This window comes from Natator depressus, chromosome 8 (genome assembly GCF_965152275.1).
Source record: "Natator depressus isolate rNatDep1 chromosome 8, rNatDep2.hap1, whole genome shotgun sequence".
Classification (NCBI taxonomy): domain Eukaryota; kingdom Metazoa; phylum Chordata; order Testudines; family Cheloniidae; genus Natator; species Natator depressus.
Window position 1 is genome coordinate 87,390,717 of NC_134241.1, and position 27,022 is coordinate 87,417,738.

The following is a 27,022-nucleotide window of genomic DNA, read 5'->3' on the forward strand; positions in this document are numbered from 1 at the left end:
GCTGGTTCAAATGTTCCTTGGTTCCAAACTGTGCTGAATGTTTCTGAAATGAATCAAAGTTACTATATTATTAGAATTTTAAATAGTACTAGTAGTGCAATGAGTTATCAAATTATAGTGGCTGCATTTTGAAGAACATGAACCAACTATTGTATAAAACACCTGCATAAAACAAAATGCAAATTATAATTAAATACTTCTTTAAGAATAGCTGAGCATTACATATTATATGATTATGGAATGTCAGATCTCTTTAGGCATACCATAAAAAGATTAAAAACAAATCAACATTTCTGAAAATGTACACAGTGCCATATTTTATACACAAGCCTGAGACAATTTACTTATAAACTCTCCTATAAAATGTTTTTGCAAGTATTTCCACTTGCAAACAAAAATGCATACAAATAATAAATTGAAAATAGGATTCTGATTAAAGAGGTAAAGATTTTTAGAAGCACTGCACTACCTTCGTTCGGAAACTTTCTAAATACCATCTCTGATATAAGACTTGATACTCTGGATTTCTGTTAAACCAAATTTTAAAATTGACAATGACCTCCTCCTAAAACAATCACTCCACAAGATTAATGCAGGCCATAAATTAAACACTCTCTTGATTATGTCTCTGTATAAACTGCTATCTAGTTTCAGTTAGATTAATGTCAATGCCCTAATGTCAGCTGAACTAGTTAAAACAGATCACCTAACACATCTGAGAAAAATGGGCTAATTTCACACCCAGCATAACTAATTAAGTCAATGGAGTTACACGGGTCTGAATTTGGCTCAGCGTTTCTAACTCTGCCTCATGATCATTTGTGAAAAGCAAAAACTGGTGGGAAGGGGGAAAAAAAGTTGTGTTTTTGTAAGTCAATGTGATAATCAAATTAGTTTGAAACCACATGACCATAATTTTCAAAGTAAAGCTCTGAAGACACGTATAAATTTTTGAAGACCTGCAGAAATAACCAAGTTTAAAAAAAAAAAGGTAACAGTATATTTGTAAAACCACAGAAGTAGAAGACAAGAGTTTATAAATTAGACAATCAGGGCAATGTTTCCTGTGAGTTTCTTTACACTACTTTGTGTAGCTGTGGCTAAAAAGCACTGGTACTGTAAACTTTGTAAACTTTCTACTTCACAGACATAACCCCCCACCTCAGCAAAATTTCAAACATTTACTGGGAAAGCTACAACGAACAGATTTAGCATCTCCCTCCCTTGATAAGGGTTTTCCTTTCTAGCACAATCTCTTAAAAATAGATACCAGCGCTTACTATCGCCTCTTACATATATACATGTATATATGTTTACATACATGCTGTGCCAACTATGTACATAGATGCTGCTTCTGCACCTGCTGAAGTAGTCAATAATATGAATCCCAACATTTCACAGAGATGCAAGATCAGGCCCACAGTTACCAGCTGTGCATTAAATTCCTAACTTATGCAACCAGAGTCACTTGACCCATTTCCTACCCCTTCTGTGGTCACTGAAATGCACAAGATTATTAAAAATCATGAATAATCTAATGCCTGAACTTGGCTAACGAATTTTTAACATATTTAAGGATTTGGCTGAAATTAAGCTTTTGTCTGACCTCAAAAATAAAATTTGAAAATGTATAATAAAAGCAAGAAAGTTTGCGCAATAAAAGCATCATGCTTAACTCCAAAATTCTCAAAATCACTATTTGTCCTTAGACAGAAATTTGAGAAGTCAGATTCTCATAATTATGTGACTGCTTTAACCATCCTATTTTAACCTTTAACAATTTTAATGTTTACAGTTTTCTGAGAAGAAAATATGACTTGGTAATAACTACATAAACACTTAAAAATTTGTTTTTAATATGTTTTTTGTTTTTTATGAAAATGACTTTAGCAAAATAAAAATGAAGCTGACATTAGACTCAGAATATCTATTTTCTCATAAAAGTTTACCAATTGTACAAGTTAAGAAAATTATACAAGCTTTTGTTTTAAGAAAGGACAGCTCAATCAAGACATAAGTACTGTAAAAATCTTTCAAAGGCTACAAAGAAATCTGGAAAAATACAGAACGTATTTCTTTAGCCCAGATAAGAATATGGAAGACATCATTGATGTCAACAATTTTACATATACAAACCTGACTTGGTTTATTTTTTAAAAGCTTCTATATATAAAAATAATCGTGCTCATAACTTTCAGGATTCATAGGAGTTCCTTAATTGTATACCACTTCTCTTCATCTAGACTGAAAATCTTTACACCTGCTCCTCCACTGTGTCTTGGAATTATAATTTCATACTAACTACTAGTGACATTTTGAGATTTGAATCAGCTCTCCTCTTTAAAAAAAATGTAATTTGTACAGTAGAACTATATCTACAAACAATTTGAAGAATGTGTATAAGAGAAATTTCCTTTATAAATTAAGCAGGAAATGTGTTTACCATATCAAACAAGTTTATGGATTCATTTCTCAAACACCTTAAAATACCTAAATACTGCCAGGACAGTAATAGCCCATAGTTCTGTGAAACAAAATATTCCAGTTCTGCATTTCAGGTCTGAAAAAAAACAGCAGAACTTCAGAGCCAACTCAAAGGTGAAAGAAAAATCTCAGATTGCTTCAAGGAGTTTGATTTTGTAAGGTAACCCATCAACCCTGAAAATTTTAGGCACCCCAGAATTTACTCCAAGGAATAAAATCAGTTCTCATATTCAATCATCCAAAGTCTCTAGTTCTTCAAATTTCACATGTGATATTGCTTCTTGAAAATACTCTGAGGAACCTGGACTTTCTTTTCCATTGCTGTTGATTCTTCTCCTCTTTGCAGGTCTTTCATTTTTTTCTTCAAAATCATTTTCATTTCTTGCAGCTGAATGAGCAAGTTTAGGGTCAATGGAAAGGTTTTCAGTTTCATATCCATTTGTGTCCAGATCTGTGTGAGGTGTTTTCTTACCACCTGTAGGTCCATTCACATGCAATCCTTCAATTTTTACTTCATCTTTACTCGATATCTCACCTGGACCATTAGTGGATACACCTGCATTACAGAAGAAATATGAACTAGATATTTAAGCAATTTCTATCAATACAGTAGACCCTTAGGTCCATAAAACCAAAAAGCCAATCTTCATCACGTGACATCTCAAATTTACTGCCATTCCAAGAGATCCATCCCTGAAGCTATGGAAAGCTGTAGCTCAGATCTAGACACAACAACATCCTATAGAATACAGCAGTACCACAGTCTTGCTGGATAATCAAACTACAGCTTTTACAGTCAATCTAGTTCGGATACATATGCCTAAGGTACCACAGATTTCTCAGTCCTGTTATAAGGTTCATGCCTATATCAACCTGAGAAGAGTTAACTGAATAGTTTTCCTCAAGGCTACAGCACCCATTCTAAAGCACAAGGAAACTCCTTCCTCAAAAACCCAAATTGTTACTTTTTCTAAATAGTATAAGATGAAAGCAATAAATGGAAACTGATCTACCATGAAGATAGCATCAAGTTTCTGTGCCTAAGCTACAGTGACTGGCAATTGAGAAAAATATACTCCTAACCCAGCCTGGAGGTTTCACAGACTTTCAGGTCCATCTCACGTGCAATAAAGGAGCTGTTTCTTTTCCACAATCCTACTGTAATTTTCCTCTCTACACCTCAACATTACTTAGCAAGAGATGATTGATAGCTTGTGTTCTTTAACTTTCAAAGTTGCTTAATGCATTCTTTTTAAGGTATTAGAAAATTTTAAACATTTGTCATTGATACTCCTTGATTAAAAATGATCTAAGTAAAATGCTCTTCTACACTGAAGAGTGCCTAACAATGAGAGCATGGGGTTTCATGTTTATTGTGTCCCATGGAGTTCCAAATCAAACAGACGCAGTTTACAAACAATTTTTCCCCCCTAATTGCCAGCCTTGAAAGTTCAGCTTGAACTCTAGGAATCGAACCGGATTCTTCTCTTCTTGCACAGCACCCTAGTAACAGAGGTTCTGCAGGCCAAACTATGCCCTCAGATGCTGGGTACAACATTTTCTCCAAATTATATCTTCAGTAACATCAATTAAAACCTCTATCTTCACTGAGTTTGACTGGCCCCGGATTTGGAAGTTAGTAACTATTTCTGTTGGTGCACCATGATGAACAGAAGCCAGCTCCCTCAGACAGTTGTACTGGCTCAGCAGGGTTAACAAGAGCACAAGCTGATTTCTGTTTGTAACCTCAGCAGATATGACTGCCACATGGGGGGAGAGGATCTGTGGAATAACAAGGTGCCATTCTCACATATTTTAAAGATTTAGAGCTGCACATTAAACTCTTCTTCCTCTGAAGAAATGCTGCTTACTTCAATTCGCAGGTGACTTAAAAATCAAACCTACAAGAACCAGAGCTGCTTAGTTTCTACTTTTATTCTGCCTTAAAAAAAGGTTCTTTCCTTATGCAAATGAGATTTGTCTGGGAAAAGCGAGAAGCTTTTTCCAACAAAATTATCAAAAGTAAAATACTCATATCTCGATATATGACAGGATCTAGGGCGCCAGCAGAGTTCATAAACTCTGTAGTCATACAGAAAAACATTTACCTCAATAATTGTGTGAAACCTGACAAATGTGAAATTGAACAGTTCTACAGTATTCTGTATATAAATGTCTAAAACACATCTTCTCTGTTTAACTGTCACTCGTTAAAAGTTCATCCACTGAGCTCAGCCATTATATTCATTATGCATAAAGCTCACTGTGAATAGGAGTTCTGCAAATTTTAATCTTACAGGACTTCAGGCTTTACAGTTTGATGACAAGAATTTGACTGATTCAACTTTGTAACAGGAGATGTCGTCATGTTTAGGAATCAAATAATAGCATATGCATCAGGAGAATTTAAATCCTTTCAGTGCTAGCTCACAAGTACAGCTAACCTCTGGAATGCTACCAATATAAACAGCAACTGTGCGTGTCTCTACCTCCCCATCCAACCTCCTGTGCAGCATGTTGGTCAACTTAAGGCTTCCCTCCAGATTCAATGGTCAATATGATTTGGCCTCCTGCACACACATCCTCCTTCCTCCTGCTGGTGCCGTCACTTCCAAACATTTGGAGAGGACTGTTCCATATCCTCCTCCACCCTCAGCTGTCTTCCCTTTGGACATCTGTCTATAACCCTCTTCCTCTTGCTGCTGCCAGCTCTCCAACACCCAAATCCTGGTAAGTACAGCAGATTAGTTAACTCTGCTTCTGATGCGTCACCTGAAGCAAGCACTGGAGAAGCATTAACTTGTAACATCCATTGACTTTAAAGTCAATGGAACTACTTAGTTAAGCACCTGCACAAATGCAGGTAGGACTGAATCTGAAAAGGCTAAAACACTGAAGAGGAAGAAGGTTAAACTTGCCAAACATTTTGTATTGAAATTTATGTGCAAATAATGGTCTTTTAATTTTGTAATTTACCGCTGATACCTTGCCAGAAACCCTTGGAAAGAAGATATTTCAAGGGTTCTCGCTATGCTCATTAAAAAAATTCCTTTTACAACTTTTCAGCCCATTTCCAAGATTGCTATGATGTGGCAACTTCTTTTAGAAGTGAGGAAGATGGGGGTGAAAAAACATCAGTTTACACGTACCATTTTGATTACTGTTGCTAGTTGTGCTGTCCTCCCTCTCAGACTGGCTGGTGCTGCTGTTGGAGGTTGTAGGGGGTGGGGACGGAGCTCGACTGGAAGCAGCACTTTCGCTTTCATCTAAAAGACGGTCCATGTAATCCCTAAAAACAAACACCACATTCAGCATCAGCTTGGCTTTTTAGAAGTTGGTTGTGTGTGTAAAATAGTGTGTACACACACAGCTTTTTTATATCTACTTCAAGTATTTAGATGGTACTTTATACAGTCAGGTAACATTATAATCACTTTATACTAATTTTTATCCTCCTGTTATTTGTCCATGGGAAATAAGGGGCCATGTATAACCTTGTGTACAGGGAGTCCCTGATGGGAGGCTGGCATACAGGGGAGGGAATACCGAGGAATGCAAGGAGCTCCTGGCAGTGTGCAAAATGCGCTCAACATACAGAAGCAACAAAAAGTGCAACCATCTAGTCAAATGCTGAAAATAGTTACCTGTAAACATTTAATATGTGAACAAACAGGCTTTGCCTGTGTGTGCATACTATTTTTTCTCTGAATATTCAGGTGAACAAGTTTATTGGCATGAATGTTTGCCAAAACAACAAATTTGAAAAAACTACTGCAGAATACTTGCAGAAAGCCAAATTAAAATTTGTGATTGTGATGTATTTGCATAAAACATCCACCAATGAATGTAGCTATAGAAATTGTGATCTGTTCAGACAATGCACAATCAGAAAACAGGCTAAATTAAATTAATTGTTCAATGTAAATAGTTAGCCTTAATACTAACAGGTGTTCTATTTTAGCAATTACACTGCATGGAACTGATTGCATCTCTTCTCCCTTGGCCACTGTCCTACTGGAAACTGAAATTATGGGGTAATCAAGTTCTTACTCTATTTTAGAAGAGAGCAATATTAAGAAAAGACTAGAAATCTGACATGTAAGAAAAAATAGCACCGCTTACGTTACACCAGGATGAAGATTGTACTTCTTTTTCCCAAATCGGGTCTGCTGTGCAAAGAAGTCATACCGCTCCGATTTTTTCCACATGTAATAAAATGCTACACACTCGCCAACTGATCTGGTTCGTACCTGTGAAAAAGGTGCCACACAAAATATTGATGAATCCAAATGTATTTTCTGCTAGAGACCATGAGACACATTATACTTTGAGAGATTCTGCTTGCCCAGAGCAGAGACTCAAAGCGTACTACGAATGATTCCCTTAAGATTTTTCATCTTAATATGATGAGTAACAGGGTGACATGATAAAGGTATATAAAGTAATAAACGGTACAGAGAAGGTTGATGGAGAACGTTTGTTCTCCTGGTCTCCGAACACAAGAACAAGGAGAGGTTCAATGAAATTAAAAGGTGAGAAATTCAAAACCAAATGAAAACCTTTTCACACAGTGTATAATTAAAAACCGTGTAATTTACTGACACAAGAACTTGTTGAGGCCAAGAAATTAACATGATTCACAATGGAATTAGACATTTATATGATATCAAAAATACCCAGCATTGTTATAGTTCATGACAAAAGTTTTAGAAGGGATATTTAAACCTCATGTTTCAGGGCTTAAGCCCATCTCTACCTATTAGACATTAGGATGAGAGCTACCAGGATAGGGGTGTGGAAAGCAGATTATCCCACATCTGCCTATAGGAGGGATTTTACACTTTCCTTGGCAGCATCTAGTGCTGGCCACTGTCAGACAGGATACCGAATCAAACCAGAGGTCCATCTAGCCCCGTATGGCAATTCTTATATACATGTGATATACCTTTTTTAGCATAATTCAGAAATATTCTGGAAGTTACTTTTCCATAATTCAGAAATATTCTGGAAGTTACTTTACTAAAGCTAAATGCCAAATCCTGATATTGATCAATTAAAAAGGAGCAAGTTAAACAGGGAAGGCGGGCTTCCCAAGCATATGCCTTTGTATTCAAACATTAATTCATAATGGGAGAAAATTTCTGTGCATGTCCATATCCACACATTTCAATGACTAGTTTAGCTCAAGAAAACACAAGCGGCAAGGGTTCAGGTGGAAATGGACACACCATGAGCAAAATCATGGCATACTACCGGTCATACAACTATCATGCAAATAGAGGCTAAGTATCTACGTGGGGAACGAATATTTAATAACGGGCTCTTCAATCTACCAGAGAAAGGTATAACATGATCCAATGGCTGGATGCTGAAGCTAAACAAATTCAGACCAGAAATAAGGTGTAAATTTTTGACAGTGAGGGTAATTAACCATTGGAACAGTTTACAAATGGTTGTGGTGGATTCCTCATCATTAACAATTTTTATATCAAGATTGAATGTTTTTCTAAAAGATATACCTCTAGGAATTATTTTTGGGAAGTTCTACCGTCTGTGATATACCAGAAGTCAGATCAGATGATCAAAATGGTCCCTTCTGGCCTTGGCATCTATTTCAAATAGCAGAGTACTTTATTGCAGCACTGAGCTGGAACAAGTCCAGTGGTGACAGGAGGTGGGTGCTGCAGGAAGAGCACTCACAAGTGACCAGGGGAAGCATCAGGAGCATGCTAACACAGAGGATGCCTCAAGCCTTGACTCTATTAAAGGGAATGATTTGTGAAGCAGGTTTGATGCCCGTAGGTATGGCAGTGGGAACAACTTTTCGGAACCTGGAGCAGATGATGTAATACGTCAAATGCTCATTTGACTTCACATTTTACACCAGCTGAGGATCTGCCCTAGAGACTGCAGGTGGGGTGGGCAAAAACATATAATGGAAAACTGTAGAAAGCAGATTCTGAAGTTCCCCTTTTATGGGTTTTACATATGCTCTGACTGAGACACCTCTGGACAAAAAGCAAAAACACCATTGCGCCAGTATTCCGGCAGATTGCCAATATGAATTTTTGTTGCATACTAGTGGGAGACTCCACCTATATTTTATTTCCCAGTGGATTCTGGGAAAAAGCTTTCATTACCCTCTAACTTATACTTGCTTAGGGCTCTGTACAAAGCATACAGTCAAATCTTGAACTCAACTGCAAAATGTCCAGGTATTCAATCAGTGGAGAAACTCAATTATTACAATATGAAAATTCCTATTAACATTCCTGTAACAACCTTGGTTGTAGCATTTCCGAAGATGCCTACCACCCTCTACAGAATCTTTAAGTCTATTTAACAAGATTATAATACATTCTGACCAGTTAAGCATTAAGTGATATTGACGATAAACTTTTTGTAAACAGACCCATTTAAGGCCTTGCACAATGAAAACTCGGCATTTCAGAATTGTTTTCCCACATCCCATACAATGCCAGCTAACTCTTGAAGCTAATCAGAACACCCTCCTGTGATAGATCAAGTGAAAGAAGGATATGTAAGTTCAGTGACTAGGGGTGAAAAAAACAAAACAAAACTGTTTTGGAAGGAAGCCAAAAGATATTTAATATCTTTTCAGCTACAAAAAAAAGTAGGAAAATAACTACCATTTTTAAAATCAATCATCCTTACCTTGTTTGCTTGAATCAAATGAAAATCCTTTCCATAGGCCTTCAGTCCTTGTTCAAAATTCCTACATTCTTCCTCTGTCCAAACAGCTAACTCTTCTGAAATTAGAAACACAATACAGAGAACATACTTTAAAGTGACAGTATAATGATAACAAATGGAAACTCAGGATTCTGATACAAAAAAAATTCTGTATTTAAGTTTCTTGATCATAAGATGATTAAAGGAGAACAGCCTCCAGAAATTCTAATTATAAGTGTGAAAATCAGAAAGCATCTGTTCCAGTCTGAAAGTGGAAAAGTTACCATTTGCTAACAGTTGTCAGCAATGGATCCTCAGCTGATGCTGAATATCATTTAACTACTGGAACTGATGGGACAAAAACCATTTAAACACAGTCAGGACCACTGATACTAAGGAAATTTTTCAAAACTTAAAAATGAAAAATTTCAACACAAATACTGGTTCAGCTCCAGTGCTGTGAGCAACATTGGAAGCCCTAGTGTTGACAGCCAGCTGGCTGCTGCTCCCATTTTAAGCACTGTCATCTAAATTTACTCAGATCAGGCCTAATCAACATGATGCAGGTTAAAATGGCTGTGCAGCCAATGGGCTGCCTACATTACAGCTACTAATATGATGAACTGGTATTAGAAATCATTGAGAACATTTTGAAAAATATTTCTAGCACAGACAGGGCCTCATATGAAGAGACAGGGCCATCCCTAGGGGAGTGCGGGGCCCGGGGCGGAAGTGATGTCACTTCCAGGACCAACTGCACTGGGGACAGGTAGGGAAGGCAAACACCCAGATGTGGACCTGCTCACACTCCACACCCTCCCACCGCCAGGGCCCCACTTCAGCAGCGCCACTGGTGGGGCCACACCGCCCGCCTTCCCGGGGCTGGGAAGGCAGTGCTGTGCACTCTCCCTCCAAGCGCTCCAGGGTGCGCGCTCTCCCTCAGGTGGAAGGGGCAGGGCTGGGGGTAGCCTCCCTCAGCCAATGGTTCACTCCCCACCCCCAATCGCACTGGCCCGTGGGGCCCCCCCAAAGCACAGGGCCCGGAGCAGTCACCCCGATTCGCCGTCCCCTAGGGACGGCTCTGTGAAGAGACATACCACACCTTTATCATGCCTTCCATAATGGTAAGGAAGACAGCAGTATACCTTCTGGACTACCAGCTGAACTGTTGTCAACACCATTCAAGGACAGGTACAGGGAGACACACTGTCACAACCACGAAGAGCAAAAGGTCATTTTACTAATATAAAAGGACCCTAATTTGGGTGGCAGAGAAGGCCAAAACAGATCAACTTGACAATACCTTTAACTGAAATGAGCAACTGCCAAGAAATATTAGACTTACGGCTAGGCCTATCTCAGTAAATAGCCATCATGCTTTCCACATCACAGGGTGAGAAATCCTGGTGGCAAAGTTTCCATGACTTTCAGCCAGGATTTCACCCCAGGTTTTGAACAGTTGGTCTCATCTACACAGAGAGTCACAGATCAACAGGAGGGGTGGTGCAGGGAAGAAAGAAGAGAATCTATGTTTTACAGTGATTTTCTTGTGTAGACAGATCTAGGATTCTAATTTTCTCTGTCATCACCTTCAAAAAAAGAATATTCAAAAGCTGAGCAGGCAGGGAGTGCTAACAGATGAGTGCATAAAGAAAAGAACAGGAAGAACTAATACTAAGAGAGAGGGTAAAAAGTTAAACGAATGAAGAGGAAACAGACAGAAGGATACAAAGGAGAGATCTGTACAAGGACAGAAAGTGCACAATGCACCCAAAGCACCTTCTAAAGATTTAAGTTAGTTTATTAAAGTTTAGAATCTTTTTCTGTCAACAAGATTTAGAGCCCTAATCTCTTTTTACTTAGAATTTTGAATTCTTGTGTATTTCACACACTAACTTTAGTGAATTATAGGAAAGTCCGGAGGCATGAATATAAAGAATAAGCCCTCTACAATTCCTACTTTAGTTGGGTGCATTAAAGTTCTAAATTTTAAAATGTTACAAAGTAACGAATAAAAATGTCAAGTTTTTATTCATAAACCCTCTTCTTGTGTGTTATTGCCTAGGTACTTATATATTCATACTATGCCCATCACTTCGTCCTCCAAAATCTCATCTTGGCCCTCAACTTTTAGAACCACAGTGTCAAGCTCATCCCTATATGGCTGCATTAGAAGTGAACTCTGAACATGGGGTCAGAGTTCATTAATTCCTGGATTTGAGGAAGAGCGATAATAATGCCACACAACGCTGATGTGAAATTCTGTGGTAATCGGAGTTATCTGACAGCAGCAATCAATGCCCAAATTTTAATGATTTTGCCAAATTAAAGGAGGCATGGGGTAAAAAAACACAAGTACATTTAAAATTTTATGTATTCTTACCTCTGGCTGCTTTTACATTAAATCTTAATCTTCTCAATGATTCTTCTGTATCAAAATTGCACTTAACCAATTCATACAATGCCTGGAAAGGTGAAAAACTACAGATTTAATATGCATGACTCCATATACTACTGAATTTGCGTATTGCTACAATGGTTCAATGATCAATTACTTACTTATTCTGAAAAATCTAATTTCTCTAAAAATCCAGTAGAACAAACTATTTTTAAAACAGCAATATAAGTATACAGAAGACTAATGGAGATAACTTTTAGGTTATACACCTCCTAGATAGAGTATGTATAATACACACTTTTCCCTTCATTTCTTGTTCTAAAATATTATATTGCAGCTTTATGTACTGTAAATAGCGTCCTTGCTCTACCTTAATTTATAGGACAAATTTTTACAACTGATCCCTAAGATACAGAAGTGTGACAACAGGTATCGCCTATGCCTATTCTGTGGAGAGACTCAGAAATGAAATTCTGATATCCCAATAAATGTGCACATATGGTTAGTTACACAAAGAGTAACCAACTTGGGTTGCCAATTTTGTTTTACCATACATCCTAAAGCTTAGGAAATCTGCAGGACTGGTGATCTAGTGCTTTAAGGAATTTATGCACATTTCTTCACAGGTCCAGCCCCTTCTCCCCACCAAAGATGCATATTAACAAGATTTACATTGTTCTCACATGAGAATTGGACACGTGCGCACATCAAAGGGCTCATCAATGCACACATTTGTCAAGTCCATGTTCTTTTGTTCAGGGCAGGAGCAGAACTTGGTTTTAGTTAGTAAAGTGCTATAAAATCTACAACAGGAAGACAGAGACCAGAACGTAGGTCTTTGCAGATAAAAAATGTTTCTTAATGCACTTAATTTTAAAACTGAATATGCACTGTGTTATTGATTTGGGATCTTAAACTTTTGCTTTTGTTGGGAACAGCGGGTGGAAGCAATTCAGTTCCTCTGATGGGGATAAGAGAAAAAAGAAGCAATCTCAAATCAGATTTTGAGGTATGGGAGCAGCAAACATGATAGTTACAATAAAATAACACACACTATGGTCACTACAAATTCCAATATGCACCTGTTCATTGTCTTTAATATGTGATCCTTCAGGAATTGCCTCTAGTCCTTTCTCATCTCCTGTTCGCCTGGAGGCTTCATTGAGGAATTCAATCACTTTATCTTCTGTTAAATAATCAGGATTCCACAGCAGCTGGTCATCATTTTCATACACTAAATTAAGAAGAACAGAAACATAAGTGAAGCATATTCTGTAAGACTCCAACTTCTACTCAACCTCAAACAATTGCAAGTTTAGAACACAAGGACATTCAAAATTACGAACATGATTAATGGGACAATCTGATTGGCCAGAGGACTGAGCATTATATTCATTTGAAATGTATGGTACTATCAATGCTCTTCCAAATGGTTTCTATGGCTCACTGTTAACTATGTTAGATCATGTACACACACACACACGGACTACAGTGCAGTGCTGCAAAATGCATCGTGCATCTAATCAGATTCCCACGCATACACAACATCTGTGGAAAAAACGATCCCTCCTCATCTTCTGCCCTTGAAACTAAAAAAATTAGAAGATGGCAGAACTGTTTCAAACAGTGTGTCAGCTATCCCTCCAGACTGCGTTCACCTAACCTCCAAAACAAGACCTTGTGAGTAATTCTCATCTTACTTTGCTGAAAAGATCTACCTACTAGAGATGAGATTAGAAAACTGATCACTCCAGTTTCCTTGGAACATTTGGTTCAATCACACACACTGAGGTCTTGAAAGCACTGAGGGATGTGTGGACTACTACATGTGAAGTCTTAGCCACCATGGTTCATGAAAGCCAGCAAAGAGCATCCAGGCCCACTACTGACTGAGAACACCTTTGCTTTGCCTCCTTCAGAGAGGGCAATTTACTAGACAACGCCTACCACTCTAAGTCAAAATGCCTCTTGAAAGCAGCACCTGATGTCAGAAACCTTGCCAGCTCAGCAGACAGCCAACACACTATTGCCCAGATGACAGGAACAGAGACACGTGAGTGAAAACGGACTAGCTCAAGCTTAACTCAAGCAAGACGAAGATACTGAGAAAAAGAAATATTTTGAGAAGATAGCTGAGACACTGGCCTCAATGAAGTCTCAGATCTTTGCTCAATAATAGAGGCTGAAAAACAACTGCCTTTACGCATCATGGATAGGTATGATTAAGAAAAAAGTAACAGCGGTTAAATCAAGGAATCGTGGTGAACAAAATTTGTTATGGATTTAGTACATTTCTTAATTTTGTAACAGACACCATTATGAGTGTATTAGAAGTTACTAGACACACAAAGAATGACTATCACATCAGTGGGTAATACCAAAATCTGAACCCCCTCTATGTTAAATCCCGTAAGTTTTCCCTGTGAGTAGCATCTCAAGGGATTGTTTTAGTCAGCCCTTCTTCCATGTTCCTCTAACTGCCAAATGGCATGCTTGCCATGGAAGATGCTCTTGCTCAATTCTTAACAAATCTCAAATTTTTATTTCCATCTTCTCTTCTGGGTAACTTAAGCAATAAGGGGTTGTAGAACTCAAACAAATGTGGGCATTTGTTACAGATTTGTTCCATTTAATACCTACTATTTTTCTAAGACATTTGCTTTCAAAGGCATTTAAGTGTCTGTCTATACGTTTGGTAGATTCCCAGCTTGTACACCCATATGTTAACATGGAAAGAACTCAAGAAAGTAGGGCTGTATAAGGGCACAGACCAGTAGTTCTCAACCTATTTACCACGGTGGGTCACATATGCAGCTCTCTGTGTGTTACGTGGGCCGCATCCACACAATATATATATCTACACACTATCTGTATGGCCCTTAGGATGTCATATGGGTTGCACCTGTGTGCTGACTGGGCTGCAAGTGGCCAGTGGGCTGAGAACCACTGGTACAGACAGAACTTTGTAATAAATGGGGTGTAGATGATCTAATCCACTTGACATCTCTGAGGAGAACCGACTGTTTCATAGGGCTTGTCTACATTTAAACAGTGTAGTGTTTCAATGAAGATGCTACCAACACTGACAGGAGGGCTTCTCCCATCAGCATAGGTAATCCACGTCCCAAGAGTGGTGGTATTTAAGTCAACTCAAGAATGCTCTGGTCAACTCAGCACTGTCTACACTGGTGGGGGTAGATCAGTTTAACTGTGTCATTCAGGGGTGTGGATTTTTTACACCCCTGTGCGATGTAGTTATACCAACCTAATTTCCTAGTGTACACCAGGCCCTAGAATTATCCCTGTATTCTAAAAATAGCCTACATGTTCTGCAGAACAACTTAGTTCTGCCCACATATTAACAACGTGTCCTCTTAACAGGAACGCAATGCCATTTAGCCTCTCTTGGTAGTCGATGTGGCTTGGGGTAAAATATGGAAATCTTTCAGTTCCTGGAGTGACTCCTCCATTTCCAAATCAAACAGCTCTGGAGATCATCTTCCACCTCTGTTTGCCCTTCAAGGTGACAATCTGAAGATTTTAGCAAGGAAAAAAAAACAAAAAAACAATCTCCATCATAGTTAAAATACACTTTTCTGTCATGTCAGAAACAAACAGCTCTAAGCATATCCTTCACAACTTGAAGGTCCTCAGCAATGATAGACTAACTGACAGAAAAGGCAAAAAGGGCGTCCAGTGTAACAAAGAAGTTACCGATCTCAAATCAAGCAGCCATATTATCTTAGCCAGCTCAGTAATTTTCTATGCACATCTGAAGAGTAGCATTTTCTTCCTCAAGAGTTTAGGAGCTTTTGCACCTTTGTCCTTGGCAGCGGACCAATGATGACTAGTCTTCAAGAGGAGTAAAGAAGTTCAGTGTGTAGATGAGAAGCGTAGTCGGGAAAGTAACGGAAATACTTTCCTGATGGATTGTATTTTCTAAATGGACAACCTACCCTAAATTCTCAATTACTGAGGGACAATCTTCACTCATTGCTATATTTGCTTTCCACAACCAACTCTCTGTATATCTAAACTGTATTCTTTAATTTATTCACCTAAATTTGGATTATTGCTGATTATGCACTATATGTATCTTATGACTTTAAAAACAAACGTCGTATTTGTGGATAATCTAAGCACTATACCCAGATGTAGAGACATTTTTCTTAACCTGTATACTATATAATTTTTTAACATTAGCTTTAATAAAATTTTTTAATCTACTCAAGTTCCCTCAGAGACCTGGGTCAGATCTTTCACTGAATCAATTTTCCTGGTGCCAAGGGATCTGACACTGACATACGCTGCTCTTCCATTGTCCAGGCACCCAAGGGTGAAACATGAGAGAAACATCAGACACCAAAATACGACTGGAGCTACACTGATCATAGTGTCAGGTAAATGCACCAACCTCATGTCTTCAGTACTTATTTTTCCTGGGCTCTGCTCAGCTCAGTGCACAAGTGCTTGCCTTATGAGAGACAGATGCAGAGTAACTAGGTATAAACTTTCAATTAACAACACAGGAGTCAATAAAATTGGATTGGGATATCCACAGAGAATGTGACGTGTGGGGGGAGGGGGAAAGAGAGGAGATGAGGCCTGCTTAATCACTTCAAGGAGGTGGAACTTGTAGACTCAGTTTCAGTGGGTACAGTTAATAAAGGCCCTACAAAAAGATAATTTATAAATATCCATCTTCCTGAGAGAAAATAGGTGACTAGTGTGTTCATCCTCCACAGACATTGTGCAGTCACAGAAGGGACCTGTCTTAAAGGTAGCAGACTTGGCCTGTATTTCCAAACAAAAAGGGGAACTAAAGGTATAAAAAATTGCCAAAATGTAAGCTGCAGTGCTTATGTACCAAGGTATATGCATCACTCAGACTGGAAATCCATAAAGGCAGAGTTCAAAGAATAAATTATACCAAAACTGCATTTGTTATGAAAATCTTCATGGAAACAGAGTAAGTCATTAAGCTACTATGTTCAGCCAAGTGCTAAATTTCCTAGATGTTCACAATAATGTAATTCTACCCAAAAATACAAATGTTTATATTAGCAGTACATTATAAGTTATACTTTAAGAACAAGATCTCATCAATTGAGAGCCAAAGGGTATGGCTGCACATTGTCAGCCTAATTTATCTTTCCATTGTAAACGTCAACACTAGTCCAATTTGAGGCCTGTGGATAAAGGTTTCATCCAAAAATACAGTGGGTGGGGAAGGAAAAAGTACAGAACAAAAATTATACCAGCACTAGTGTAATAACAATTTAGTGAAACTTCACCCCCCTCCCCAAGTCTGTGTCCATGACGCATATTTTCTGTTCTCAAACCAGTGACTGGATGCAAGGCCATGAAAAGCTGGTTTTTGTAGGCTTCTGCTGTGCAAAAACCAGCTGTATATTTTTATTGTAGGAGGCCACAAGTCATTTACAGTACAGTAAACTAATAAGAATGGATGAATCAGCAGCAAATTACAAGCATACCTTGTTAAATTTCAGAGAAATACAGAGTTCAAACTCTATGTTAAGATACCTATCAGATAAAGAAAGGAGCACCAAAAGTAGTTTCTCCACAGCTAGTGGCACATACTTTATCATTTAGTGCATTCATATTTAAAATAGATTTATTCCTCCCAGTGACTTTTTTTAATAGCAAAAGCAACCACCACACCATTATAGCTAGGGATGCATTGTGGCTTCCATTTTAAACCCAGATTCATTCATTTGGAACTTTCAACTTATCGAGCTGGAATGTTTTGGACTTGATCTCTGCCTGATTTTTGATTTTTTTAAATTCAAGCAAAGAAAGATCCGCCATCTCAAAAAGTCTCTGAATATAAATCACATAAGGGTACACAAATCTTTTTCCATGGACTTTTCTTGCTAAGCTCATGAAGTTAAAGAAAAACGAGCTGCATTTGTATGCACATCTAAGTTTGATCTGGTTTCAATTTCTATGACTGTTCCATATCCTGGGAGACTCAAGTTCCCTCTCCTCAAACTCTTCTGACTACCACATCACCAGGGTGCTCAAGTTGGGCAGGAATCACCTTAGCTATGGACCTATTAAGGAACACAGGATGGAAGCTTGCTTCTTGTGCTTCTCAGTAGGTCTATAGCAGGGGCAGATACCTGCTCTGCAGAACTCATTCTGTTGGAGTAAGGGCTCTGTTCTGGTGAGCATGGGGGTTACAAAAGCAGTTGCTTTACAACAAGGAGAGATACAAAGCTCCTAAGTTTCACAGAACATTCATCTTACAAGGTCTGCCTAGGACAGAGGATTTGGTGGTATAGACAAAGCGTCCTAGATTAGGATATTTCTCAGGCTTTTTTAAAAAAAAGCCATAAAAGTAGATTAAGAGAATTTTAAGGTTGAATAATTAAGCATTCAAGTCAGGAAATGCCAAAGTCAAAGTTACATGTGCCATCTTAATGCTGTCGCCTCTAACATATATACTATAACTAAATTACACCAACGTATACAATTTCTCAAATATTATATACAATTGTTTCCAACAAAGTATGCCAAACAATACTTAAAAAGGACTAGTAATAGTCAGCATACTGTATTTGTTAGCAGAATAAAAGAGGGCTCAACAAGCAAACTTTGAACCGCAGAAGTAAATTCTTTCCTTCCTTTCTATCCAACTCCTCAGAACTCCCCCAGTGAAATGTGAAGGCTTGGCAAGCCAGTCAATTGATGGCCTGTTATGAGGCTATATGGTCTAATACTGCCAAATACTCCACCAAGAAAGCCCTGATGTAGGCAGTGACCTACCATCTTGTTGGTTGCATCATGGTACCATTCTTTCACTTTTTAGATCTTCATTTAATTGGGTTTAGCATTTTTCTGAGTTATAATAACTCATTTAAGTAACTGGTTTGTAATTAGGCACAGGTATCTAAGGCTCAGCCTATTGAAGACCACGAACAATTGTTACTGTTCTAATAAATTAGCACTTTGAATTATTTGACCACATCTGACAATTTTTGACTGGTCAAACGCCCAATTATTTTGGACCAGTCAAATGCCCAACCCTAATACAGTGTAAACAGTTTCAAATACAGGCACATCTGCATGACTGAATAAATTGTCTTATTGTGCAAATCACATCAATTAATAGTTCTTAATTTTTCCTAAGATGTCTTCCCTGAAATCTGCCCTCAAGCTTTTAGTACAGAAACTCGAACAAATCATTTCAGAAATGTTGATAGCGTCAAAGCTCACCTTTCTCATTCTCCTTGTATTTGCATATGCCAGCTGGAATTTCAGCTTGAAACATAGAACCCACCATGATTTCCTGTTAAAAAAAAAATGTAGATAATGCACTTGACAATCTTATTTGTTTTCTATAGAATGACAGAGTGACAATATCCTTTTAAGCACTAAAAATCCTGCCACCAATAACCTACAAAACATGGGACAAAAACTAATCGGAATTAAAAAAAAAAACAAAACCAATATGGAAATGTACTTTTTGTCTATGAGGCTTTGGGAGGGTATTAAAAGAAACATACATTAACATTAAAGCTGTTCATTTTTAATTGTTGGAAAGAGCAGGAGAGGAAGCAGATAAAGCTCAAAGTCATGAGTTAAAACTTAAACTTCAACCCTTTTCCTCTATTTTGGGAATTAAAAACCCTTCACATCGTGCAGAAATGTATTATGGTTTTTACTTTACGTGCCATAATTGGCAGAGGAAAAAGAAAAGTAAATACACATTGTTTTACATCTACTTATTGATATTAAAAACAATTACATGTACTTCATATAATGCTTGAGTTATATTAAAGCACCCCAGGTGTAATGAGAATTAGAACAAAGATGGCAATTACTTCAGTGTGATTTCTCACTTAAATCACAGAATTTATTTCACTAAATGAAGTTACATTCTCCTGATCGGTCAGATGGAGACTGATGGATATGGAGCTGCTCTGCGATAATGTATGAATACTGTATGTGACATGGTTATCGGGATTTCACAGTAAGAATATGTCGGTTTAGTTTAATAGCAGGCTGCTAAAAAATACGAGCAGGAAGTGAAACAATAGCTCAAGATATATTATTTCTCAGTAAACACTTCAGCATGGTTAAAACACAAGGCCTGAGCTATAACTGTGAATATCCTACCTCCAGATTACAGCCAAAGTTACAGGGACAAAGTTGGGGGCCAGCAGATCAAAAAGACTACTGTGTCCAGAGATCAGGGAAGTTGTTGCCAAGAAGCTGTTTGTTACTGACACCCCTCTCCACCCCCCACAGGACATCTGAAGAGGTAGGCCTCCCTGGGTCACCATCACCAGATGGTAGATCTTTAAATAAGAAACAAGCATGTAGACTGTTTTAAAATCCTTCCTCTCATATTATGCTTTATTCCTACTGCTAAGATTAAACAACACTTTGGTTTGAGAAGACTGATCACTGGTAAAAAGGGACCAAACTCCGCAAAAGAACTGCAGGTGTCAAACCCAATCAGACCTACTGGGCTAAGCACAGTTGATACACAAGGTACTATAGCCCAGGGCCTGGCCTAGGAGTTGGCTAATCGTGTGATTTCACCCCTGGAAAAGTAAAGGCAAAAGGCCTGAAGGGGTGCATTCAGAGACCTGAGAGGGGACAGAGATGCAGCTTGTCCTGTAACTGACAGAGGTTTTTGAGGGAAACCCCCAAGCAGAGGCAAGGAAGTCAGAATGGGGGAAATCTCAAAAACGGAGGCTACTCCTGTGCAAAGCAGTCCTTGTACCTGAAGGGAGTGGAAATCACCATGAACTTCAGAAAACAGACAGTGAAGAGAAAGCAAAATTAAAAAAACTCTTAACTTGGCAGTATTTGTATTTTACCCGCAAATTATGAAATGATTTTTTGAAAACAAGCTAAAGATGACAACCTGGTGGTTTTAGTGAAGTCAGACAATCTTTTCCACCTTCTGGATAAACTGAAAATTAGCAAAAAGGAGCCTGTTTATAGGAACTAATTCCACTGAACTCTTATTTCTTGTCTCCTTCTACTGATAGAATACAATACCCACTTATGCCTGGAATAGCCAACAGTACACTGCATTTAATAACACACTTAATAAAGATATATCCTTAATAGCAAGTCCTTAAATGTTTACCTTTTTCCAAAAAGAAAAGGAGTACTTGTGGCACCTTAGAGACTAACCAATTTATTTGAGCATGAGCTTTCGTGAGCTACTGCTCACTTCATCGGATCGATGAAGTGAGCAGTGAGCTGTAGCTCACGAAAGCTCATGCTCAAATAAATTGGTTAGTCTCTAAGGTGCCACAAGTACTCCTTTTCTTTTTGCGAATACAGACTAACACGGCTGTTACTCTGAAACCTACCTTTTTCCAGTCTTCTGAAGGAATATAATCTTCATCTTCCTCAGATTCTTCTTCTATTTCACTATCTACAAGAAATTTTTCAGACATTATTTACATGGGAAGTACTACCATAAACCCTGTTCAGGCCAACATTATATTCCAGTAAAGTATGTCTTGGAGACAGATTGCTCAAAGCCATTGCTGGCTGGCTATTTGGATCTTTAGTTGTGACGTCACAACCACCTTTCTGTAAATGAACATATGGCTGGGATCTCACTGAGGAGCAAAACGGGAGACCACCACAACTTGGTCTGTCTTCCAGTTGAAAGGCATCCCATTGTGCCTTAGAAGGAAAAAAAAAAAAATCAGCTAATGTGCTTACCCAGAGTGGTTAAATATCCTGTTAATTGGAAAGACAGCAAACAGGAAGAAGGTTGTAAGTTTTTAAGATGCAAATAAGTAAACAGTCTATCCATTTTTGGGCCTCACCATAAGACTTTATTCCCCTTCATCCAACTCTACTTGTATAGGCTAACAACATTCCAATTGGTCAGGTACAGTTGTTTTCTGCAAGCATGCCAGTGTCTTCAATGATTACACTGAAACACAGGTTCTCCTTACTTTCAACAGAACTGGCAGGCTGTTGGGCTAGTCACCCTCATTTCATTTCAGATCCTGCATCCATCACCGTCTTTCCTCATTCTTAGAGCAACACTGGCACCACTGCCAGCCTCTGTTGAACTGTTTGTACACTAGAACACAATATGTGGGTCACTCCCAATCCAGCTGTTACATGCTCAGGCACAATGACATTTAAAAATACTGGACTTCACAGCGCACTCAGCTCAGCTATCCACGAGTAGTGCACTGAGAAAGCAGATTGCTTAATACCTGTGACATTTGGTACTTGCATTTGCTATAGTGAATTTAACATTTAGGAGTCCTTAAGTCAGGATGTGTGTCTCTAAGGAATGTCGGATAACCGTCTGTAATAGGGACTATCATTTGCATGGTATTGAAAGTAGCCACATTAATGTCAGCAGGTGAGGATCAGGTAGTAGAAAGACAGACCCTTTTATTAAATGCAAATCAGCATTCTGTTAAACATTGGCAGAGGAACCAAAAGCTAACCTAGGACATCTGTGTTAGATAAACATGAAAAGGAGAATTTTACTTCAACTGTAAGCTCTTTGGAGCAAGGGCTGTCTTTTTCTGCCGTGTTTATTGTGTGCCTAGCACAAGTCCTGATTCATGACAGACTCCTAGGTGCTACCACAATCCAAACAATAAACTTGAAAAGTGACATTTCCAATGACTTAACTAGCGATGTAGATGTGAAGAATTTTAAATGTAATTTCCTTTATTTTAAACCACTGGGTATAGGGAGCTATAAGCAACCTTTAACTATAAGGTGATAATGTTTGTTGTAAACATATAGGTCTAAGACTCCAAATACCAGGAATGATACATTTTACCTTCCTCTGGTATAAATGGCTACCCCACACAGTGAAATATTTGGTTGTCCAAATGACTTGGCTGGTAATATCAGATGCTACTCATTAGGAGAATGCAGGTTTGAGACCCAGCTAAGTGTTACTGCAACAGCAGTGAGGGTTACATAACACTAGATCAGCAGTTCCAAGTGGCTGCAAGAGTGAATTTTAAGCACATCTAAGAAATAGAGACATGATCAAAGAGGGGAAGTATGGAGCAGGGAAATGGTAGCATTGAAAATGACATCAAGATAAATATTTTAAAAGAAAATTTCCTTCTCTGTGTTGCTATCCCCACCTCTGTTTATTAAAACCTGAAATATTTTAAATCTATTTTAGTTTATTTTTATTCATTTTTCCATTACTGAGATTAGACAATAAAAAAAGTTTTACTTTTGTTTCTTGTCAATTTCATTTTCTAGTTCTCACTCACTAGCACAAAGGTTCTCAAAAAGTTTTTCATGGAGCAGACCACAACTTAAGGGATATTATCTTGTGGACCTGCACCTCTCCCATTTATAATTTAGTTTCCATGTAGCAACTACAGCAACTGCTTACTTGGAATATTTATATAAAGAAAACAACATTTTTATTGTCTTTAGGGTGAATTAGCAACTGAAAATATGGAGGTGAGCCAGCACCCTGCAGCCAGCCAACTCTTCTTGGACCATCAGCAGTGCTCCACAGACCACAGCTGGGGAAATGCTACAGCTGAGCAATACCACAATGCAAGGTTACAAACACTGCAGGGAATATTTGCACTGATCCTTCAAGTTGGTCCACATGGGAAGACCACTGTAGTCACTGGGGCTCCAAGTGGATGGCAAGGGAGCTTTGCAGAAATGTAGAGGCATGCCCACATGGACCTGTTTGCAGGACTGGGGACTACGTTTCCACTGAAATGTTAAGAAGTTATTGAAAGCATTTCCACTGGCCTTAGGTTTTGCTTTTCCTTTTAAGTGTGCACCAGATTTAATCCTACACTTTTCCTTTAATAAAACTAATACAAAGTCCATGACTTGTAAAAAAAAAGACAGGCTTTATCATACGTTAAAGACCGTGGACAACAAAAAGAACTATGTTTAATTTCAGGTTTCAGAGTAGCAGCTATGTTGAAGTGACTTGATAATAAAGAACAGCAGTGGGAGAAGAAAAGAGATCTGACAAACACTCACAAGTAGTAAGACTTAGATATTTTTTAGTAACTCAATATTTCATTAATTCTAGATCTTAATAAAGTTATGACAATTTAGATGATGGTGCATAGTACTGAACAGCACATACTTGTATCAAAATATTTACATCGACGTGGGTGAATTATCTCCTGTGGATCTTGAGAAGCAACAGATGGTGCTGGGTCATCATTGGAGGACTGTGTCTCATCCTCCTGACCTGATGAATCCTTTATGGTCTCCTCCTTAAATATAATAAAGCAAACAGGAGACCGTTTAAACCTTCTGCATTAGAGATAATCATCTCTCTTTTTTGATAACATTTTATTTATATTTCCAGAAATTTCAAACAAAAGAGGATGTTGTACACATAATAAACTACAGGTTGTAGTGTTACGAATGACAGGTACTGGCTGTGGACAGCCACAGAGATTGATTAGATGCATTACACAGTATTGATATAGATTTTGAGAACATATTTTAAGCAGGTCAGGTTTAACATTAAGTCTTAGATGAGCTAACCAGAATTAAGCACTGTATCTAGTTTTTCCAACATGGAAATTTAGGGTTAAAGTTTAATACCATGAGCAACAATAAGTATTGTCACACTTGTGTGATCCTATACCTAATCACGCTTTGGTATAGGATGGGGATATGTTGGATTTCCATTACTGAGTAATTCTATGTTTCGCTAGGAGCAATTCCGGGTGTACACACCTAATTTTTTGTTAAGCTGTTTGTAAGGATATGCAGCTTGTGGATCTTAGAACCAAGGGATAGGTCAATTTCACAAGCTTATTCATGTGAACCACTAGCTTTTCACAAAATTCTCATACTGGGCACTCAAAATGTGTCAGTGAATCTACAGACAAACACTGAATGGTACAAATTCCCTTCACTTTTAAGTAGTGAGTTTTTTTTGTTTGATGGAGTAAGTTATGCACAATAAGCTAAAAAAGATCGGAAATTATAAAGGCATAAAGTTCTTTACAGCTCTCTTGCTCTTAAAGTATATCTCTATCTTTAAAACCATTCCCCCAGAATTTTGGATTTTTTTTTAATATCAGGATTAGGAAACACTGGATAACCATTTCTAGTCACGTGGAAGGCTACATCTACATTGCAAGCTAGGGGTGAGATTCCCAGCTCGCATACACATACAGAGAGCGGGCATGAGTAAAAAATAGTAGCGTAGCCACAGCAGCACAGACAGCGGCAGCATGGCTCAGCCGTGCCAAGTATAAACCTGCTTGAACCCCAGGCAGGCATGTACTTGGCACAGCTAAGATGTGCTGTTGCCCATGCTACTGCAGAAATGCTACTATTTATACGTGCACTAAGTATGTGTATGTGAGCTGGGAATCACACCCCTAGCTTGTAGTCTAGACGTAGCCAAAAAAAGTTACTCTTCAAGGTGTGAGGTTATCATAAAAACCTTCAATAATCAGATGTCACCCCACAAGAAGAACATATCAGCATACTCCAATTCTAACATCACTGAGTTAAGTAAAAATGGTAAAAAGATCAAATATTAAAAGAACAGATGCTTGACAGAAATGAAACCACCATAGTGGGAGATATTAGAATTAAAGAAAGTTACATGAGAAGGGTTGAAAAAAATGAGTTAGTGGATTGATTTATGCATTTGGTGAAGATAACTAATGCAACTTGCTCAAACTTATTTGTTGAAACATCTCAGACACATTATGCACATCCTGTATGCTTTTAACGACAAAGCAGAATATAAACTGCAAGTTTAATAAGTAAACGGGAAATCAAAAATAGTCCAAATGCAACACAGCCAACTCAATGGTTCAATGGGAACTTTTCATTTTTTAATGTACTGGTCATTCCTTTTAAATTTCCACCCTCTATGTTGCATTAAATAGAGCCCACCCCACCCTCAATCGGTTTTCTACGGCTTTGTTTGTTTCCTTAAGTACAATATCCGAACCTTAAAAATTTCTTCTCTCAGAGTTATTCAACTTGCACGGATTTGGCAATTTTTACAGGGGAGCTTTTAAATCACAAGAACAAACTTTCATGCTTTAAAGAGCTGCTCATGTACTCAGTGCATTCCATCCAAAGGCTCCAAACCTGTAAACGGATACATGTGGGCAAGAGCCTCATTGATAAAAGGCATGCAAGTGTCAATGGAATATTGACAAGGGTACAGAAGGTCCAGCCACACACATGAGCTTGCGGAGTTGGGGCTCTATTCAGTATGCACTTTTCAAATGGTCAGAACTTTGATAGGTTTTAACAAAAAACTGAGGTTGACTTAAGGCACTAATGCTCCTTAAGAAGTAAGCAAATGCCAGGTTTTGGACATTTTAGCTATAGCCCTATTTTTAGAAGTATAGTTAGAATTTTACAACATATTTTAATCTTTTAATTAAAACTGCTGCTAGGATTTCATTCATACTTTGAACAGAGACCGAACATGTAAGAGTTCATGTCAAAGAGCTCTATTCTTTAGCTCTATTCTTTTCAGCCAAACACCCAAGTAAGGCAAGAGGACCTACTGTAGTGTGGCCTAGCATGTATAAACTTTAATTTGCTTTATCTTAAATTGGATTTACATTACAGGACCTCAAAAACAGCTGTATGCTTAGCTTATGTCCTTAGGTCTGGACAAAAGTACAGGCAACCTTTTATTTAGAGAACTGACAGTTTGTGTCATAACTAACTTCTTGCTGTGGTAAGAGGGCTAACCTTTCTAACGTGTGAATGTATGAGAGCATGTAGATGTTTAAGTAGTAGCACTATGTAAATTTATATTAAAAAGAACACAATCAGATACCAACTCAAATTCTAAGCAGGTGACAGATCAGAGTGTAACCCTTCATTCTTAAAGGTATCAGCATTAAATTACTCTACCCACTAGGGGAATCGTGAGTTGCTGATCACCATTGTATTAAAGTACATAAGTTAGCCAGAAGGGGAGCAAATAGAGTACATCATTCAATTAACAGTGCTCTGAAGGAGTGTAATTAGAGTTCAAAAGCTGAGAAAAACTGCACCTCCTTGACTGTATGGGGTTAGTACGTGTAAGGTCAGAGTTTATGGCTAGAAGGGACCACCAGATCGACTAGTTTGACCTGTTGTGTATCACAGGATACCAACACCTCATCCACATACTAAACCCAAGAGCGGAAATTAGACCAAAGCAATCAAAAGTAGACCAAAGATTCATCATGTATTTCATTGATCTCCTGATATGACTGACTGTTGATCTGATCATTTGGTCAACTGTTGATCCCATTTCATGATATTAATATCTTGATCAATCAATTCAACCTCTGTAAGACTGTGTAGCCTTAGATTTAATCATCATATTGTTCCATCCTGTTTGTTTAGGAAAATTATATTAATTTAGCCAGTAATATGTTGATTTAAAATTATATTTGCTTTCACATTATCTTAATAGAATCCATGAATCATACC

General features: G+C 38.1%; 1 protein-coding gene across 4 annotated transcripts in view; it reads right to left on the reverse strand.

Moving 5' to 3' along the window:
• Nucleotides 1–2,048: 2,048 nt before the first annotated feature.
• MIER1 (MIER1 transcriptional regulator) overlaps nucleotides 2,049–27,022 on the reverse strand; it is a 52,342-nt gene continuing 27,368 nt past the window's right edge. For 2 of the 4 annotated variants that reach the window (XM_074961570.1, XM_074961571.1), the window contains 9 exons: nucleotides 23,688–23,820; nucleotides 20,932–20,996; nucleotides 18,815–18,887; nucleotides 12,658–12,809; nucleotides 11,561–11,642; nucleotides 9,160–9,254; nucleotides 6,607–6,734; nucleotides 5,634–5,773; nucleotides 2,050–3,040 (listed from right to left, as the gene is read on the reverse strand). In XM_074961570.1, the coding sequence (XP_074817671.1) occupies nucleotides 2,715–3,040; nucleotides 5,634–5,773; nucleotides 6,607–6,734; nucleotides 9,160–9,254; nucleotides 11,561–11,642; nucleotides 12,658–12,809; nucleotides 18,815–18,887; nucleotides 20,932–20,996; nucleotides 23,688–23,820 (1,194 nt within the window). In that variant the 3' untranslated portion in view covers nucleotides 2,050–2,714. Of the gene's footprint in view, nucleotides 3,041–5,633; nucleotides 5,774–6,606; nucleotides 6,735–9,159; nucleotides 9,255–11,560; nucleotides 11,643–12,657; nucleotides 12,810–18,814; nucleotides 18,888–20,931; nucleotides 20,997–23,687; nucleotides 23,821–27,022 lie in introns of all 4 variants that reach the window. The other 2 variants (XM_074961574.1, XM_074961573.1) reach the window with 2 other exon arrangements.